Source organism: Dryobates pubescens, chromosome 15, assembly GCF_014839835.1.
Source record: "Dryobates pubescens isolate bDryPub1 chromosome 15, bDryPub1.pri, whole genome shotgun sequence".
Lineage (NCBI taxonomy): Eukaryota > Metazoa > Chordata > Aves > Piciformes > Picidae > Dryobates > Dryobates pubescens.
In genome coordinates, this window is record NC_071626.1 from 251066 (window position 1) to 264058 (window position 12993).

General features: G+C 56.4%; 1 protein-coding gene across 2 annotated transcripts; it reads right to left on the reverse strand.

The window, feature by feature from the left end:
• Positions 1 to 1355: 1355 nt before the first annotated feature.
• SSPN (sarcospan) lies at positions 1356 to 10634 on the reverse strand. Of its 2 annotated transcripts, none has more exons than XM_009906001.2 (3): positions 10269 to 10634; positions 4789 to 4875; positions 1356 to 1981 (listed from the first exon to the last, which is right to left on the reverse strand). In XM_009906001.2, the coding sequence occupies exons 1-3, from the start codon at positions 10473 to 10475 to the stop codon at positions 1616 to 1618; spliced, it is 660 nt and encodes a 219-aa protein (XP_009904303.1). In that variant the 5' UTR covers positions 10476 to 10634; the 3' UTR covers positions 1356 to 1615. The 2 variants fall into 2 exon arrangements, with proteins under 2 accessions (XP_009904303.1, XP_054024090.1); XM_054168115.1 differs by lacking the exon at positions 10269 to 10634 and adding an exon at positions 10094 to 10246.
• Between the last annotated feature and the right edge of the window lie 2359 nt (positions 10635 to 12993).

Sequence of the window (12993 nt, forward strand, 5' to 3'; positions counted from 1 at the left end):
AGGCAGCACCAACTGCTGCTGATTCCACACTGCTCCTGTCCTTGCAAGTCCCTGCTGTGCAAGTGCAGATGGCAGCTCAGGGGACAGACTGACAGACTTGGCCTGGGATAAGGCTGATGAGATGCAGAGCACTTCCAGAGCAGCACCTGCAGGGTGAGAGAGCTCTGTCTGAAGGCTCTTTGTTAACCTCCTGAGGGGAGGAGGACTCCTGAGCCCTCACCACCACAGGTGCCGGCTTCAGGAGCCTGGCAGCCTCCTCTTGCTTCCCTCCCTGCACCCCACTCTAAAGGCACTCATTGGTGCAGGTCTGCTGGCCCAGCTCCACTGGCTGGTGTGTAAGGCTGATTGGCTTCAAAAATGGCACCAAAACTGCGTTTGGCCTTTTGTGCTTGGAGTATAATTGGTGGAATTGGCTGGACACCAGGCTGGGAGTCTGCACTCCAGCAGTGCCAACAGAGGCTGTAACCTGGCTGTTGATTTAGGGTCCTGCACTCCAGCAGCGGAACTCAAGGCTGATCTCTTCTCACAAAGCGTCAAGCACTCCTACTTCAGAATCTGCCTGGGGTCTCAAGCAGGACCCACCAGCCACTGTCAGTCAACCTCCTGCTGCTCATTGGTAATTGGATTTTAGGTGACCTCTGTCTTTTGTCACTCTGAAAGGCTGGGGTTGGTCAGCCTGGAGAAGAGAAGGCTGAAGGAAGACCTTATGGGTCTCTACACCTCCCTGAAAGGAGGCTGGAGCCAGGTGTGGGTTGGTCTCTTCTGCCTTGTTACAGGTGATAGGAAAAGAGGAAAAGGTCTCAAGCTGCACCAGGGGAGGTTTAGGTTGGACAGCAAAGAAACTTCTTGACTGACAGGGTTCTCTGAGCCTGGCACAGGCTGCCCAGGGTGGTGGCTGAATCCCCACCCCTGGAGGTGTTTCAGAGAGGCAGAGATGTGGTGCTGGGGGCCATGAGTTAGCCCCAGCCTTGGCAGAGTCAGAGAATGGTTGGAGTGGATCTTGAAGGTCTTTTCCAAATGAAAGGGTTCCAGGATTCTCTCAGTCTTATCTGTATTTCATGTGGCAGTCACCAATAGAGTCACTTTGCTGCTGGTCTCAACCTGCATTCAAAGAGGTCTTGACCTCCCTTATTACTTTCCCATGTGGCAAACCTCAGCAGGTTAGTGTGGATTGCACCCAGAGCACTCAGCAGACAACACATTGTCTAGGCATGATCAGCAGAACTGTAATGAAGCAGCCAGGAGCAGATCCTGGTCTGGCAGCAAATCTGAGGGCAAGGACAGACCTCTGCCAGTGAGGGAAGCAGGCCCTAGGTTTTAGTGGCTGCAGGCTGTAGATGAGTCCCCAAAGCTGTCATTTTGTCTGTGGCTATTCAGGATCCTCCCTGCGAGTATTTGTGCAGCTGCATCTTTAGGCTTTGTGACCTCTGCCTCATCTCACAGGAGCAGCCACATGAAGTGCTCTTCAAACTATACCAAATCTCTTCATTAAAAGTGAGAATGCTTTCTCCTGTCAGAGCCCTTACCAGCACTCATCCCTTGGTGGTGTGTGTGGTGGCAGCCCTGCAGACATCTCCCCATGCCTGGCTGCAGCCCCCCCAGCCCATCCCAGCCCCTATGCTTTCTGCTGCTGGCCCTCGGCAGCAGCCAGGGGGTAGAACCGAACGCCCACATAGAAGACCTGGTACCTGTGCTTCCACACCACGAAGCAGGCTGCCAGGCACACCAGGGCTGCTGCCAGGTTGAGGCCCATCTGCAGCAGCAAGTAGAGGCTGAGCATGCTGGTGAGGCTGCCGCAGTCAGTGGCGTCCTGGTAGACGAAGGTCCTCCCAAGAGGGTCTTCCATGTCCAGCTTGCAGTGGCAGGACTCGAGGAGGCTGTCACAGGTGAATTTGGTCATCTGCACATAGTGGTGTGCAGCAAAAGCCACGGCCAAAACACAGGCAACCAGAGCCAGGGCACTCAGGATGAAGTACATCAGCTGAAAGACAGCAAAACAAAGAAAATCAAGAGCAAACCTCACTCTTACCCAGCCACGGGAAGGAGGAGGAGCAGGGAACAAAGGCTGCAGTGTCCTGCTCAGGGAGAGTGCTCTGTGTCCTGTCTGCACATGCAGGGCTTCAGGACAGATGTGCAGGTCCTGGTGAAGCAGAGCTCAGCAGGGCTCTGCAGCTCTGCCCTGCACATTTCACATGTGACTCTCAGACCTGATGAGAGCACCAAGAGACCGGTGTCTGTGTATTTGTCTCCTATCCATCCTCAGACAGAAGCTTTAAGAGAGGGAGGGAGGGAAGGACAAGCGTCTGCTTGTCACCCACTGCTCTTCACAAAGCTTGAGAACAGGGTGGATTTTATCACAGGTTGCTGTGCAGAGTCGTGTGTGTCCCCAGACACAGGGAACCAGCAGCAGCTCAGAGCCTTTGCTGCTCCAAGGTGCACCTGAGACCTGTGGCCACCAGCAGATGTGGGCTCAGCACTCTCAAAGGTGTTTACAGAGCAATCTCCCTGCCAGCTGCAGGCAGGGTTCCAAACATCTGATGCCTGCGGGGGAGCACAGGATCCCATCAGCAGATCCATCACATGCCAGACCTGGAGGCAGCTTCAACGTCACAAATACAGCCACGTGGTGAGCTCTGCCCAGGGACCACAGCTGGCCACAGAAAACTGACAGCCTCAGAGCGATGGGCACCGTGACTGCTGCCTGAACAGGAGGAGAAGGGGAAGTGGGCAGTGCCAGCATGTGATGAGGGCAGAGCAGGGCAGCTCAGCCTCCCACGGCTTCCCCTTCTGAGCAAGAAACATTTCTGCAGTATTTCCCAGCAGCAGTTTTGCTCCATGCCAAAAAGACAAGGAACTGCCCAAGGATGGAATTCCTGATGGGAAAGGCCCCAGGCCATTGTCAGAGGTGCTGCTGGCTCGGCCGCTAGCCCCTGCAGGCAGCGGCTGTGCTGTGCGCCACGGCTGAGCCCGGGCAGGGCTGGAGGCTGTCATGCAGCTGCAGGAGATGCTGTGATGAGAAGCATGGGGAGTGACCTGTCAGCTATCAGCAGATAGCCCAGGAAGGCCACAGGGGATCTCAAGACTTCCCTCTGTGGTCCCACTATGTTTTTTTTGCCAAGGACGGACAATCTCCCGCTGTTAATAGCCAGGCGCCAGCTGGGCATGCTGCTTTGCCATGCTGCAGGGCACTCTTCCTGCAGACACAGAGGTGGGATGGGGCAGAAATTCAGCCTGGGACTGGCTGTTCAAGCCCCAGAGGGCTTCGGGTGGGGTGTCCCTTCCTCACTGACACACTAGGTGCTGTGGGTACCTGAGGCAAGCTCAGGGAGGGGCTCTGCTGGCAGCAGCTCTGGCACCCCCTTTGTCAGCAGTGGCCAGGGCTCAGGCAGATGTGACATGAATGCAGCAGCTGTTGAGAAGGGAGCAAGGCAGAGAAGACTGCACAGGTCCCCTCCTATTTCCCACCCCATGAGAGTGGGTTCGCTCACTGTCACTCACAGTGGCCACAGGGTCACCTCCAGGGCTGACTAAAGCCCCCAGGGCTCTGTGTGTGTGGTCCTCCTCCCAGAGTGGGGTTTAGGCTGTGCAAGGAATCCTGGGCTGCTTACCACACTGCAGGGAAGCTCAGCCACCATCTCATTGTGGCTATGTGGCACCAGCCACCAGCCTGAGAGCAGGGCATGGGCATCTGCACTCAGTGCCCTCCAGAGGTGCCCTCCAACCCCTGCCGCTCTGAGATTTCACACCCCCTAGGGACACTTGGTAAGTTTGGTTTCTTGTGTGAGCCATGGCTCACCTTCCTCACTGTCTGGGTGGGTGGTGGAGACCTCTGAGTTGTCCAGCCCAACATGCCCTCCCAGCACCAGGGATGACTCCCTTCCTGCCTGGAGGCCAAGTTCGATCTGATGCTGCAGTGCAGGCCATAAAAAGCCTGGCATGGCAGCCACCGCCCAGCCCAACAGCTCCCTGGGCAGCCCTGGCATTTGCTGGAGGGCATAAAGGTGACAGGGAAAGAAAGAGAAGGCACTCAGAGGGCAGCAGCTATTGTTCTGCTCCTGCCTTTCCTTGTGTGAGGGTGGGGACCGCTTGAGAGACTTTCAAGACCCACCTGGATGTGTTCCTGTGTGCCCTGCCCTGGGTGACCCTGCTCTGGCAGAGGTCCCTTCCAACCCCTTCCGCTCTGTGGTTCTGTGAACCAATGTTCCCAGTCTTTGTTTTCCAGTTTCTCACCAGTGTGAATGAAGCCCTACAGGAGGCACCACGCACTGAGCCCTGGCTGCCTGCTGAGGTGCAGCCTCTCCCGCCTCAACCCTGAGGGCAGGCACCTGGAGATTTCCAGGCACCCTTTGGGGCTTGCCTTACTCCTGCACTTCTTCATTCCACAGTGAGCTGCAGAGCTGCTGGGAGGGTGCTGAGATGCTGCTCAGATCACCCTACAATCAACCCCTGTTTAAGTGCCCCCCTCCCTGCATGTCCCCCCATGTCTCACCCAGCTCTCTATGAATTCCCAGGCCTTCCTGAACACTTCCCCGGTTGTTCCAGCTTCTCTGATCTGAACCTCATTGATAATCCCAAAATATGGCAAACAAGAAGTTCCCTGGCTCTGGTTTGAAATATTTGTTACTGAGAGTTTCTTCCTTAGCTGCCTGGAAAATGCCAGAAAACCATCCCTGCATTTCAGGGTCATTTTCACTTCTTTTCATGTGACCTTCCAAACATCCCCAACCTTCCTGAGTGGTTTTCATGGCAGGAGAGGAAAAATAAATAAATCAAAAGCACTGCAGGTACCTTGACTGTGAACTGCAGGCACGTCTTCTCCTCAGGCTGGTAGGAAGTACAAAGCATCACAAATCCCACCAAGGACACCACACAGACCTGCAGGGGCAGGAGAAGCAAAATGTAAGGTTCAAAAATCCTACCCAAAAAAACCCAAAACCTTTTATTTTTTAAGCTAAAAGACTCTTCTGTGTCGGCAGGAGCATAGCTCCAGGTGCGGTGTGTAAGTCAACTCCTTTGAGCAGAGGCATGCAAGTACCTCCTGTGTGTAGAGGCACTTGTGAGGAGAGAAGAGCTTCAGCACAGAACCATGGAGTCATTCAGGTCTGGGATTGGGAGAGGAAAGGTCTCTCCACAGAGACCTTAGAGCAGCCTTCAGTATCTGAAGCGTGGCTACAGGAGGACTGGGGAGCGACAAAGGCATGGAGCAAAGGATGAAAGGTGACAGCTTTGGACTGAAAGAAGCTGGATTTACATCAGACATTAGGAAGAAACTCTTGCCCATGAGGATGGTGAGGAGCTGCAGTGGGCTGCCCAGAGAAGCCGTGGAGGCTCCAAGCCTGGAAGTATTGAATGCCATTGGGTCCCTTCCTGCTCTCAGCACACCAGGCAGTGCTGCTCAGAGCCAGGCCTCCAGCTCGGCAGAGATGCTGTACCCACACTGAGGAGCTGCCTGGCTGTGCTTGAGGCAGCAGCATTGAGCCCTGGGATTTGATCATAAACCCCCAAATTCTTCTTTACATCCACATGGTTGGTGTAAGGCGGCAGGCAGCATCCTCTGAAGGAGCAGTGCCTCTCCATGGACAGCCAGCCGGGGCCCTCGGGAGCCTGCGAGGCTGCTGGCACTTTCCTCCGCAGGTTTTACCCCGTGTAGCAGCAGGGCACGGGTGGGAAGCATCGCCTGAGAGCACTGCTGAGGGAGTGTCAGGGTTATTTACTCCTTTCCCTGTCATGGGTATTTATAATCTGGTCCCATGACTTACACACAACCTCCCATCTATTTGTTTTCTTTGTTTTACTGTTGATGGCCATAGCTGGCAGGGCTGTCAGGGGAAAACAACCTTCCTTGTCAAAGGTCCTTCAGTGCTGGGCTGGGCTGGTTGTGCCCCACGGTGCTGCTCTGTACTCGAGCATGGTTCATTTCTCAGGATTAATGGCCAGTGTCCTTGGTCCCCTGCACTGTGTATTAATCTTTTAATTCAATTAACAAGCCCACAGAACTTAAGGAGCTGATATCTCCAGCTGCACCCAAGTGCCCAGCTCCCCCCTGGCAGCAGCAGCTGAAGGGAAGGGCTTGCAGCAAGCCCTGCAGGAGGACATCCACAGACGTGTGGAGCGCTGCGTCCCCGGGCTCCTGTGGGACCAAAGTGCTGCTGGTGTCACAGCTGGCCCCCAGTGTGCTCAGCACCTGCTGCTGAGGGATCTTCTTGTGAGCAATCAGCTGCCTTGCAGGGCCTGCACTTGTGGGCGGTCACACTCGTGTGCCCCAGGCTCAGATGTGCCTCCAGGTTACTGCTGTGAGATATCATGGGATCCTGCCTGCTCTCCAGCCCTCTTCCTGCTTCCCAGGAAAGCCAACAGAGCTGCATTCATGGCTGAGGGCAGAGCCAGGCACTGATGGTGCCATCTTCCCTCTACCATCGAGTGCCTCACACGACCCTTGCGAAAGCCCTGCTGGCCTTCGCGCAGCAGGGTCAGCCCTGCCCCTCCAGGCAGCTTCCCATGCAAGAGGCTGAGGGATCTCCGTTCCTGCATGTGCTCCACACAGGTCCTCTGGGGTTCAAATCACACACTTAGAGCTATGTGAAGAGGCACGTTTGACTCCCCACTGCACTGCACGCAGCTGAGCCTGCTCCAGCACCTGCCTGCTATGAATCTGTTCTACACATCAAGCAGGTCCTGCAGGAGCTGCAGAAGGGCATGGATTAGATCAGCTCCCGTGGCTGCTGTCTGGAAATCCAGGACTGTGCCTTCCTCTGCTGAGTAAATCTCAAGTCAGGCTTGTGTCAAGGAGCTGTTTGCAAACTCTGCAGAGGCCCAGCACAGGCTCTGCTGTGAGAGGTTATCCAAGGGAAGGATTTAAATTTAGAAAAGCCCCAAATGCAGCTCAGATGTATGCAGGGTTCAGATTAAACTCTGGCTGAGGCGTGCCCTGTGGAGCCCTCCTGCTCACAGCTGGCTACTGGAGCTGCCTGGGGAAGCTCAAGGTTTGTGCTGCACAAGAGTTCAGTGCTGGGAGTGTTTAGCAGGACATGGTTGATGTTTCTTGCATTAGGCAAGGACATCTCAGTGTTGAAAAGTGACCCTTTTTGGTGGTCTTCTTTAAACCACAATTAAAATGGGAGTAGATATTTTCTGGGTCACCCCCACTCCAAGGAGGGCTTGATCCTGCGGGGGTGAGAACTGGATTAAGAACCTATAGATTTCAGCAGGAACAGGACCTGGTACCAAGGGCATTTAGCAGTGGGTCCCAGCTGGTGGGTGGGTGCTCATCCTGTGCCAGATCTTTTGAGACACTTTTTGCACTAGAGAAAATAGCAGCTGGAGCCATGGCTGCTGCCTGGATCTGCTCCTGAAAGAGAGGGTTCTTTTGTAAGCCTGGTTTAAAGCCTAGGTTTGCATCCATCCACCACACACGAGGGTTTCAGACAACAGAAGCCATGACCACCCTGGGCAATCACTGCTGATGAGCACCTCTGCAACTTCCCTCACCGCCAGAGTCCTGCAAACCCAGCTGGAAGAGAGCCTGCCTGGCACAGCTCTGATGCTGCCTGCTTTTGATCACAGTGGAAATGATTCCAGACCAGATTTTTCAAGGAGAAATGCATCATTTCTTCCTCTGAGTGTCAGAAGGCCACAAGCTAATGACACAGAATAACAAGGGTGCCATCACTACCCACTGCAACACTTCTCATCCACAGATCCCAAAGCAAGGCTGCCAGGCACCCACCATAACCCCACTTAGCAGAGGAGATCACAAGGCCTTAACAGGGGTAAGAAACCTGCCCAAAGCTGTGCAGAGGAAATAAAACCCTGCAGGGCTGGGTGGGGTTGTGAAGAGTTCATACAAGACCTTCAAGGCAGCAAGAAGAAAGAGGCTGCTGGGGTGGTGGAATGGGAGTGGCTGTGGTCCAGGGAAAATCTGGGATGAAATCTGACTGCTTAAAAAATGTTGCTGAAGAAGGCAGAAAGTAGCTCCTTGATAGTGTGCATGGCCAAGCACCTTCTACAGAGAGCAAAGGAGCACCTGGAAGATGTTCAGCACAGGGCGCAGGTGGAGCCAGGTGCAACCCCAGCAGTCTTCAGGGGGCACTAACTGCTGCAAGGATGATAGCATGGTGATAGCATGGGAAGGGAGAGCTGGATCCTGGCTGGACTCGAGGATCTTGAAGGTCTTTTCCAACTGAAAGGGTTCTATGATTCCAGCCTGGAGTTTCAAGTCCTTGGGAGAGGTCTCATGGAGGAGCTGGGCAGCTTCTGCAGAGCCAGACAGCTTGGCTGTAACCAGCCATAGGCTGGGGAAACAACAGCCACCCTCAGCACTTGTGATGGCATTTGTCTGCCTGTGCCCAGGCAACGTGGTAGAGGCACTGCAGGGAAGAGGTTGTTGAGGCAGAAGTGGTGAATCATGTAGGCTCTATGGTTTCTGCCCACCAACCTTCCCCTCGGGTCTGACTCAGGCCCCGTGGATTTCAGCTGAAATGCATCTCAGACCAGAAGGTTTCAGCAGGAGCTGCAGGAGGGCAGGGCTGGTGTCAGACACCTTTCAGGGGGGGACCCTGCTCCTGCTCGGCAGATTACTGGCCACACTTATTCCACAGGCTGATGAACCCAGTCCTGGCCTGTGCTATCCTCAGAGCCCTGGGCAGTCACCTGCTGGTCTGACTCAGACTAGCTTGCATGGGCTCCTGGCAGCACCTTGCTCAGCTTCTCCTCTAAGGTCTCTTTCCTGCACTGTAACACACTCAGGCACATGGCTTTCAGCATGGTGCCCCCCTTCTGCCCTAACACAGAAGGGAAAAAAGAACCTTACAGGCACCCAGGGCCTGTTGAACACATCAGCAATTCCCCATTTTTCTGCCACCCAGCCCCAAGAGCTGTGGGGACAGATCCAGCCCTGGTGTCATCCCCAAGAAGTAACAGCAGCCATGAGCTTCCCCATTCTCTCTGGTGTTGCTCCAAAGGTCTCCATCAGAGAATGCTAATCAAGTCCTTGGAAAAGAGCACTTGAGTGGGATGCTGCTCAAACAAATCTGCTCTGGTATTTTGCACCACATCTCGTTCTGCTGCTCATTTCTGTGCCAATAAATGAGTGTGGGGAAGTCACTTTCTGCTGTGTGGTTTGTTCTCAAGCAACATGTGCATGTCCATCCCCTATCTCCATGCAGCCTCCCACAGCAGCCCAAGAGGCAGCCCAGAGGATGCCCAGCCACACATACAACACCCCAGCCAAGGGTCCTCCTTCATGGAACAGTTTGCCCCCAGTCCTCAGCATGCTCCCTGCCACAGCTCCCCAGCAGCTCCCTGTAAGCCACACACCCAGGAACTTATCTGAGCAGCTCCTAGTTGCCCCTGCCCAGTGTCCCAGTGGGCACCAACTACTTCCTCAGAGGGACATCATAGCACAGGAGCAGTGACTGCAGCATTGTGTGGCACCTCCTGCATTGTGCCCCTCATGTCTGCTCTGTTCTGTGGTGCCACCAGCCATGGCCAGTGCTGCACATGCCCTGTCGTGCTGGGAGGCTCTGGGGCTGCACCACCACATCTACCTCTCCTTTCCAGCGCTACGTTCCCAGCTCTGGGCACCACCCTGCCAGCCGCCTCCTACAGCCTGGCAGCACCCTACCCTTTACCTCCTCCCCACCAGCCTGCACGGTGGGGCTGGCAGGTCCCTCTGAATCGTGTGTGACATGGTGGGAGCCACGGGTGGGCCTGGGGTGGGCTCCCTTTCCCTGCCAAGTTCCCCATCCGCCAGCACCGCTCCCCTCCCCACAGCCAGTGGTGGGGGAGAAGCTGGGGAGCGGCGGGCACCAAGGGGTTAAATCGTGCGAGTTCCTCCACCCAGCAGAGACGAAGCTCCACAGGCAGCCATTGCTCTGCTCAGCGTCCGGGCAAAAGTTGTGAGCCGCAGACTCGCTCTGGCTTCCCAACCCCGACGGCTGCGGCTGGGGGGTAGCAGGGCAAGGCAGGGAAGGACCCCGGGGGTTGTGTGGGAGCGCCAGGCATCAGGGGACAGGCTGGCACAGGACACACCAGCCCTGCCTCTTGCTCCAGCTCTGCTGGGTGTGCCAGGGCAGAAGAGGGAAGCTTGTCTTACCCTGCGGGAGCAGCTTCCTCGGGAAGAGTGCGGCCAGACACTGAATCCCGGGAATGTTCACAGTTAGCATAGCTCAGCTGGGCTGCATGCAGCGGGTTAGTCCCAGGTGGAGCGGCATGCAGCTTGCATTAATGCTGGCACAGGCACCGGGCGGAGGAGCAGACTTTATGCTTACAAGGATCCCAGCCCAGTACGGAGTGTCTCTGACTGGCAGAGAGGAGCTGATGCCTGCCATCAGGAAGCCCAGCACCGTGACAGCGGTGCCCAATGCCAGCTGCAAGAAAGCAAACAGCAGCGGGAACCGGCAGCCACAACAAGTGTGGGATTCCTCCTCCGGGCCGGATTTGGGCTCCCCTTTGCTTTTCTTCTGCTGCTTCCTCATGGCCGCCCGCTGCGCCCTGCAGGCTCGGTGCTGTCCCGGGCGCTGCCCTCCGGCGTGTCCGTGCCGAGGGACCCCCCAGCTCCGGGCGTCCTGCGCTCACAGGGGGGCAGGCTCTGCCCTCGGGGCTCCGCCGTGTGCTGCCTGCCTCCTCCTGCTACGGGAATCGAGGAGGCTGAACAAATATGGAAAACATTTGGAGCAGATTGTCAGAGCTTGGGAATGCCACAGAGAGCCCAGGGAAGGGGGGATACAAGGGGGGTAGCCAACTGCCAACGCGCGGGCGCTGGGCATGGGGCCGTGGGGGGGGAGCTGAGCGTGGTGCCATGCAGGGTGGGCACACCTGAGCAGGCAGAGAGAGCTCAGCACTTCAGGGCTTGTGGTGATAGGGTGAGAGGGGAGGGACTGAAGCTGAGAGGGGGCAGACTGAGACTGGAGATGAGGAAGAAATTCTGCACAGTGAGGGTGGTGAGGCACTGGCACAGGTTGCCCAGGGACCGTGAAGTGTTCAGCTCCCTCCGTCCCAGCGGCAGCGTTCCAAAAGACTGCTGACCCTGGGATGCCCTCGGGGTGGCCAGCACAGAGCAACGGCTGCGGCTGGGACGGAGCCAAATGTGCCACAGCCAGGAGAGGCTCAGCCACCTGCCAAGTCAGCCTGGGCTGTGGAGAAACCCAGCCCCTGCCTCATGCTCCCCTGGCCCCCTAGCAAGGCATGGACCAAAGTCAGAGCGAGCAGCACCCACACAGTGCCAGGTAGCCAAAGCTGCCAGGGGGGGTTTTACAAAACGGCAAAAGAGCCTCCCTGGAGGCAGAGGTCTGGAGCCAGCCTCTGCTTGCTGCAGACTGCTGCCTGCTGACAGCAGATAATCACCACAGCCAGCTCCTGAAAGCCCAGTTACACCAAAGACATGGCCAAGGAGAAATGGCTCTGACAGCCACCCTGGCTGCCCTCTGGCATGGCCATTTCTACAGCCTGGGTCATGTGGAAGTGAAGCTTGGTCCCTACAGCCTCTTCTGAGGCCATTCACTGGGCTCATGTGCCTGTGGGCTCCACTGAGTGCTGGATCCTGAAAGGTGCTGAGTGCTGGAGCCTTCTCCTCAAGAGGTGCAGGCAGAAGAGGGGCTGTGAGCTGGTGCAGTGCTCCCAGGAGCTGTAGGGAGGTTGCTCCCTCGCAGGGCTCAGGGCTCTCTGTGGTGCTTTCAGGCTCGCTGGCATTAGCAGACACTTGGGGCTTTGTTCCTGAAGCTGGCTCAGGGTCTCATGCTGGCACCTGGGCAGTCTCACTGCTCAGGGATGATGTACTCACAGGTGCTGCAGTTGGTTAAAATACACAACTGGGCCCTCTGGAAGGCACCAGCTGGAACTTGCTGAAGAGCTCTTAGTCTTTCAAAGGCAGACCCTTGCCAGCCTCCAACCAGGCCTCACATAAGCGCTGACTTTTCTCAGAGCCTCCAGAGCCCTGCAGCACTGCAGAGCTGCAGCTGACGTCTGCAGCCATGCTGAAGTTTGCTGCTGACCTCAGTGTCGCAAAGATTTGTTTGTCTTGGCTGCTTGAAGCCAGAGCCCCTGGCCTTCCTGGGAGCCATGAGACCTGAGTGGATCAGGGCTCACTCCTTCCAGTGTTCTTCCCAGTCCTCCTGAGTTTGTCTTAGTACCTACAGAATCACAGCATCATCAAATTGCAGAATCATTAAGGTTGCAAGAGCCCTCCAAGTTCACCCAGTCCAAGCATCAACCCAACCCCACCATGGCCACCAAACCATGGCCCCAGCTGCCACGGCCACAGGTTTCTCGAACACCTCCAGGGGTGGGGACTCCACCACCTCCCTGGGCAGCCTCTGCCAGTCCCTGACCACTCTGGCAGCAGAGTATTTTTTCCTCATCTCCAACCTAAGCCTCCCCTGGTGCAGCCTGAGTCCATTGTGTCCTCCGTTTCCTCAGACCTGTCATGGGAAAGGATTCTTGAGGACAAGAGGCCTCGGGTGCCGCCAGAGCTCCCACGTGTGCTCCAGCAGATGGTGAAGGACATTCACTCTTACCTGGCTGCCCTGGGTGTTGTGTTCTCTTGGCTTAGCATTGTTAGGACCTGTCATCCATGGCTCCTCTGGCTCTTTCACAAGGTCTCTGAGGGACCACAGCAGCTTTGCAAGCACAGGCTGGGTCCCTACGGACTGGCACCACCTCTCCTCCTGGGACAGCCTCAGCCAGCCCTGGAGACAGGTGAGACACAGCAGGATGGAGGCTGGCAGTGAGCTGTGCTGGAGCTGGACGGCAGCTGCTGGGGAATGGTCTGAGGGCTGCCTGGGGACTGCCTTGGGTTAACAATGGCCTGTGACAGAGAGGGAGGAGTGCATGGGGACACTTCCTGGTGACACAGACACCGGGGGCTGCTCAGCCAGGGGCCCTGGCCTCGCAAACAGGAAGAGCTGCCTGGCCCTGAGGATGGGAACAATGGGAATAGGACAGATCCCAGTTGTGCCAGATGCAAGGTTCGGCACGCAGGGCTGAAGGGGCAGGAAA

Coding starts and splice junctions, on each gene's coding strand:
- SSPN (XM_009906001.2), bottom strand. CDS start 10,475: ATGAGGAAGCAGCAGAAGAAAAGCAAAGGGGAGCCCAAATCCGGCCCG. Junction 4,876..10,268: donor CGTACTGGGCTGGGATCCTT/GTAAGCATAAAG, acceptor CTGCCCCTGCAG/GTCTGTGTGGTGTCCTTGGT. Junction 1,982..4,788: donor GCCTGCAGTTCACAGTCAAG/GTACCTGCAGTG, acceptor GCTGTCTTTCAG/CTGATGTACTTCATCCTGAG.